Source organism: Convolutriloba macropyga, chromosome 3 (assembly GCF_964194025.1).
Source record: "Convolutriloba macropyga chromosome 3, txConMacr16.3, whole genome shotgun sequence".
In the NCBI taxonomy this organism is placed as follows: Eukaryota; Metazoa; Xenacoelomorpha; order Acoela; family Convolutidae; genus Convolutriloba; species Convolutriloba macropyga.
This window is the reverse complement of record NC_134470.1, coordinates 53,631,761-53,638,089: the sequence shown is the minus strand read 5'-3', so window position 1 is coordinate 53,638,089 and position 6,329 is coordinate 53,631,761. Positions and strand designations below refer to the sequence as shown.

Below are 6,329 nucleotides of genomic sequence, written 5' to 3'. Positions count from 1 at the left end.
TGTCGCAATACCCAATACAATTGGTGTTAAGGCCAATATAGCATGCCTTCTTCAACTGTTTTTTTCGTGTTGAGTTATTTTTTGGGTGACCAATAACTTATGCGGAGACATACAAAAAGTATATCATTGAAAAATTCCTTAACAGTTGAATTTATAGTTGGAGAACCATTTTCAATTTTTCTAGTTTTCGAGGAAATATAAACATTTAGAAATTTTTACTTTTCAAGGTTTTGACGTTTGATGGTACTGACCATAGAAAAAAATATGGACAATACATAGTTTGGTATGTCGATTTTCAATTGTTTTGGAAAATTAGTTCTCAAAAATTCTCAAAATCAAATGCATAAAACAAATTTACATGCATCACAAATATGTTACATAACTGTTTGAAGGATAAAAATTTATGATTTTTTTCAAATATTTTTTTGCATCAAAAAGCAATTCGTTCAATATGTGCAAGCTGAAAAATAACGTATGTGTAATTCCAAACCTTCGAAAACGGCTGTTTCATGAAAATTAAGTTAATAATTTCGGAAAATTTTCATAGAGATTGACAAACTTTTTGTTTCGAGGAAAAATGTTTCTTCGGAAGAACCTAACTAATCTGCAACAAATTACAGTTTACCATATTGTTTTTCTATATATCGGTTGTCGTCTCCAAAAAGTAGAGTCTTTCGTAAAATTGTTTTTGCTCCAAGGCAAAAAATGTTAAGTCAAAATACGCAATTGTTCTATTGTTCTATTAATTTTATTCTCCAAAAGCAGTCTTCAGAACAAATCTCTTCTACAGAAGCAGCATTCTGCGAATCCTGTCGTCTTTTTGAAAGTTAACTATTAGGTTTTATCTACGCTTCTCATCTGAAGTTACGCTTATCTACGCTTATTCATCTGATGACTCTGAAAGAATGAAACATCTTGCCATTCTTTCAGAACCAACTAATTGATTTCTGTTTTGAGGGTGAATTTTTTATGGTTGTTTTATCATATCACAGCAAAAAAACAATTTTTCATTAGGAAAAGTTTGAATTTTTGCAGCTATTCTTTTGTTCTATTTCCAAGTTAATTAGAACACAAACCAGCTAACAAAATTAGTGAATACCACTGCAGCACATTCTTTTGTAACAAGGACAAATTCGATTTCCTTTTTGTTTTCTTAACGTTTTCGCCTCAACGCTGAGACAGAATTAAAGCAAAAAATTATCTGAGATATCTCTAGGTTAAAATTCCGATTTGTAGGGAATTTTTTTTGCGGGGAAACAAAATAGAAAATGCTTAATTTTAAAGTTTTTCTCACAAAAATGATTTCAGAAGATTTTTGGGCTTTCGTTGACATTTTTCCCTATGCGGAACCATAATTAATCGGTAAACCTCATGTGCTATTTTCTGCCAATTGTCGGACAAAAAAATTGAGTAATCTGATAATATTCTTGTTTAAGTTTGCTTGTCTCTGTTCACTTTCACATTTTTCAGTAAAAACTAGACCTTCCAGACGACACGGGCAATTTGTTCGTTAAATTTGCTGCATGATTAGATTTCCAAAAATGTTAAATGCAGGTCTTTTTTTGTAACTTTTCTCCTAGAACTCTTGTTTGTTGTAATGCAACAAACATATTTTTAGTCATATGGGATAGACAAGGCAAACTTTTTTTTGAGCCAACAAAGTGAGTTTGACCTCCCATTGCTTTAAAATAGCTAAACCAAAAGCAGCTGACTCCAATCGTTGGAATGCAATAATTCCTCCAACATTAATCGACTGTGTTCTCCCTTAATTTCCTTGTTTTTGAAATTCCTCATTCGTCTCGGAGTTTAATTCTTCTTCTTGGAATTGTAAATGATGATATATCTACTGATATTATATCTCCCTTGCATTACGAGCAAGACATTCTGCAAATGTATGAATGCGTCCTGCTTAAACATATTATCCTTTCAAACTGCGATCAACTTTTGGCATACCCTGAGTTGGAACTTTATATGCGAAAGCACATTACCGATCTTCCCTGTTCAATTTAGGTTCGATATTGCACCAATGAGATGTGTACAAAAAACTAGTCAAGCTAACTTTCGCTGTTTGTCGGATCAGTGGTTTTCGGGTTAATACTTTATACAAAATCCATATAATCATTTATGTTTTTGGTTTGATAATGATGTTCTCATTCAAAAGTTTATCGAAGAACAACTTTTTGTTGGAACTGCCAAGCACATACTTGCACCATGATTCTTCTCGATTTATCAAGTCAAAAGCTCGAGGTCACTTTTTACAGTCACGTAACCTTGCTTGCAAAAGAAAACATTGTCATTTTTAAAAAGATGAAAAAATGGCACTGAAAAGACCTGACATTTTAAATGGTTGGTGGCCTTACAAATTTGCATTTCCAGTAAAAGGTGAGAATTTGTTAGAACAGCCGATTAATTTGCCTAATTGAAACCATAACTTATATAAAATGGGTCCGTATTGTACTGGCTTTAGTGCACTACGTACTTAGGGACATTCAAGAATCTAAGAGTTTGACAAAGGGAGCAAAACCTCAGCTAGTGAGAACCAAGGTGTCAAGTTAAAAGTTGCGAAAGCTAGAAGAAACTCAATAATGTTTGCAACTTTTTGCTGTTATATCTGCTGTGTTCTTAGCTGAAGGATGTTAATCTTCTAAGATCCGGTGAGAAAATCTTGAAAGATTATAACATTAATTCTTTCGGATTATAACATCCCTCCTTGACTATGGCATTTATGACAATATTGATTTTGTCAACGTGAACCCTGTAATGTGAGAATGAGCTCTCACTTAACCTTAAAAGTTGACCATAGCCTGGCCGATCTTGGCAAAAAATGATGGTACCACGATAACGTTTAAGACGCCAAAACATGTGCCCATAACCAACAACAATGAGCATTCATGCTCACAAAATGAAAAGTCAGAAATGTGGGGAGTAATAGAAAATGACAGCAGCAGCTGATAACAGTCTACTGTTTAGGAACTGCATACTAAAAGCCTAATGCTGAAACGGTGCGATTTGGCAGAATCAAAATTATCATTATGTTTGACATTGTTTTGTTATTATTAAATTAACTTTGAAATTTCAGATTGATTGAACATTCGAAAAACTAATATAATTTACAATTTGACCTCTCGAAATGATTAGTGGGTCCATTAGCCGTGTACTAAAACACTACAACTCAGAGATGATGTTCTGATTTTGAAAATGCATTAAAAATTGAAGCATAAATGTTTTATGTAATGAAGCGTGGGCGTGTTTTTCACTTACCGGCCCTCCCGTTGGGTGAAAACCACTAAACTGCTTGTTGAGTAGGCGCTGAAAGACATTTGTTTTCGCTTTTTGTTTATCAAAACAACAGTCAAATAACACGAAATAAATTTAGCAATGCAAAATCACACCAACTCTATATGTTCAGTTTCCCTAAATTGATCTTTGTGTGTGTGTGCGAGAGGGAACGTAAGTATTTTTATAGCTCAGACTAATAAAATCGATTTAAAAACTTCTTTTTCTAAAATGAAAAGCAAAGTTCGAACTGAATCTTAGCTGCCTCTTAGAAGGTTCTGCCATCAAAGCTCATTAGCTAAAATAGGAAACTTGAATAATATGAAAAAGAGAAGAATAGCAGTAATGTGCGTTTTATTTAGAAATAAAAAAACCTCAGACGCAGTCAAAAATGAAGAGCGCTGGTAACAAATTAGTTTGTGTGTCTTTTGAAAAAAAAAAACGTTTGAACAAGGTAATGGCTAAATAGGAAAGGTAATTTACGGGATAAATAAAAGCTTATTAGTCCTAGCTTCCGCTCCAATCGGGAAAAATCATGCGCTGATTATAAGAAACATGGGCCCGTACCACTAAACAACACAAACATAAATGCAGTAAATGGACGCCTTAAAACGTGATCTTTTATGAATATAATTATCAGATATACAGTATGTTCTAAATAAACAGTGAATTTTTAGAAAATAAAAACTTGTTCACGATTTTTTCACAATGAAACGTGATACACAGTAAATGATAAACAATGTATATTTATTTCTTCCTGCGTTTTTAAAGTGCGTAAACAATTATTGATCAATAAAGATATGCAATATTTGATTAGGCTTCAGAACTGGGAAAAATTGCGAATTCCCAACTTGTTTCTTGTTTGTTTTCGTAATTTGAGGGGTTTCTTCAAAAATTAAAAAGCTTTTCAGTCCCACTAGCGCCAAATAATCGGGAAAGGTAATTGTTTTCCTTAGCTTTTGACTAAGTTAATGTAGCGAAACCAATGAAGTATATTCACGCTAATAATTTTTTTAATTTTAGCTAAGTGAACGTTTTTGTTTTTGACGAAAATGTTTTCAATTATTTGAAAAGCCCACAGAAATTCCCCCACGAGACTTTATTTAGGGGGAAAATAATTAAGCTGTTTTTTCTTCCTTGTTCGAGTGTTTTTGACGTAACTAATTAACCTCCAAAACACAATACTAGACATTTTAAAAGGAAATAATGATAAAATTCTAACGCATGAAAGAATGCCTCAATTTGGATGTTTCTGAGCATCATTAAAAATTGTAAAATAATAAAATGTTTGCATTAATGGGTGTAATTTTGAACTATATAAACATTTTAATAGACTTCATAAAGTGATATAATTTAAGATGAAAAAAATTCAAGGCTGAAAAACTTTCATTGAAGTGAGTTTGGTTTGAATTTAGAGAAAATTGGATGAAAAAAGGAGATTTTAATAAGGGATACACTCGGCATTTTAACATGTACTAATATGAACGAGACAATGCGTTAGTGCGAAAAAGGCAGACAAGCAACTTGGTCTTAGATAGACAGATAGAAAGAATATTAAAAATGTAAAGTGTGTTTGCCTCTACAATAGTCTTGCCAAGCCATAACGCTCAGTTATTACTGTGTCCGCCCCTGTGCAATTTTTTGTCTGTTTTCCGCCCACAGGAAAGCCCGAGATAAGATCAAAATCTCTCCTAGATTAACTTCAGATTTGCCCCTAAATTTGATGGAAATTAGGTTATGGCCTCATCATAATCGATAAGGGCCTGCTATGGTAACTCATGGCCCAATGTTAAAACTCGCTGAATGATGGCAAAAAAAACTAAATATACATATTTTTGTCCTCCTTTACTGTAATGCTAATAATACTCTTATAATAATTCCGCTTCCAACGTTTTAAAATCCCAAAATGGTAAGAGAAAGTGATTAGCTATTTAATCATGTAAGGGATTTAAACTGCCTAAAATGAAGGAATTCGCGCTCAGCATTTGCAGAAAATGTGCAACATTTTGTTCAAGAATAATTAAAATCAATTTTCAGCGCAGGAATGAGCACAAATTATTAAAAGAAGCTGTTTTAAAACTAATTTCAAAGTATTACCTTTGACGCTGTTTAGCTTGTCACAGATACCACGTAGAAAGATTAAAGTTCGTTTTGATTCGATAAAATATTGAAAAAATTATGTACAAATTGTTCCTCTAACGGAATTCACATGAGAATTGTGAGACAAAAAAATAATTTGTTTTTTGGTTTGTTAACGGATGGTGCATGGGTAATTAAGCTATAAAATAATTTTCCCTCAAGGAAAGCGCGTCTTAATTGGGAAATTGTCAAAGCCTTTTGAGGGAATTAATGGAAAATGCAGCAAAAAAACGAAAAAAAATATCCTGAAAATCTTCTAATTTTGACGACGCTTCACAATGAAATACTAATTAAATTCACTGTTTTGACATCGGTTGACGCTTTTTAAAGCAGTTTGATTGTGAAAATAAAATAAGCAATTTCGCAATAAGAATGGAGCTTTACTTTTTGCAAGGTTATCTAAATATTCAAACAAAATAGGGGGAAAGTACTGGGAAAAGCTCCTATATCGATACCTGGCTGTCAGGATAATTGCAGTTACTTAAAATAAGGTACTTAAAATAAGAAATAAGGTACGCAAATGAAAAGTTCTGAAAAATATCACTGCATATATCAGTCCATTCTCTTTTCCTTTAAAATATTGTATGTTTGAGCACCTAACTTCAACAAAACAGTAGTTTAAATTGGCGTGATTAAATTATTTGTTCAAAACAGCCGCAAGGAAACAATTTTTTGCTTTCCCAATTTTTTTGTCTGCCAATTAAAAGTACAATTTTTGGTGTACATGAATGGTCTTTCTTATCAATTATATTTTGTCACTTCTTGTTAAATGTGATGAAAGTTTGTTCAGCAAATTTCATTATAATTTTCAATCAGCAGAAAACTTTTTTATTGCATTTTGCAGTTTTGCTTCCTTTGGTAGCAACTATAATTATTGTTCCGACTTTTTATTTTCCTTTGAGCTGTAAAATATT

At 32.5% G+C, this 6,329-nt stretch overlaps 2 protein-coding genes across 4 annotated transcripts in view; one reads left to right on the top strand and one right to left on the bottom strand.

Annotated features, from left to right (window-relative positions):
- Positions 1-6,329, top strand: part of LOC142336281 (uncharacterized) — a 304,207-nt gene that overhangs the window by 209,048 nt on the left and 88,830 nt on the right. The gene's annotated exons all lie outside the window — the stretch shown is intronic.
- Positions 1-6,329, bottom strand: part of LOC142337136 (synaptotagmin-15-like) — an 82,401-nt gene that overhangs the window by 51,877 nt on the left and 24,195 nt on the right. The window contains exons 1-2 of one of the 3 annotated variants that reach the window (XM_075386235.1): positions 4,499-4,571; positions 3,262-3,309 (exon numbers count right to left, since the gene is read on the bottom strand). The exons of 1 other annotated variant lie outside the window; for it this stretch is intronic. In XM_075386235.1, coding sequence (XP_075242350.1) covers positions 3,262-3,309; positions 4,499-4,539 — 89 coding nt within the window. In that variant the 5' untranslated portion in view covers positions 4,540-4,571. Of the gene's footprint in view, positions 1-3,261; positions 3,310-4,498; positions 4,572-5,373; positions 5,487-6,329 lie in introns of those variants that run through there. One more of the 3 variants, XM_075386238.1, reaches the window with a different exon arrangement.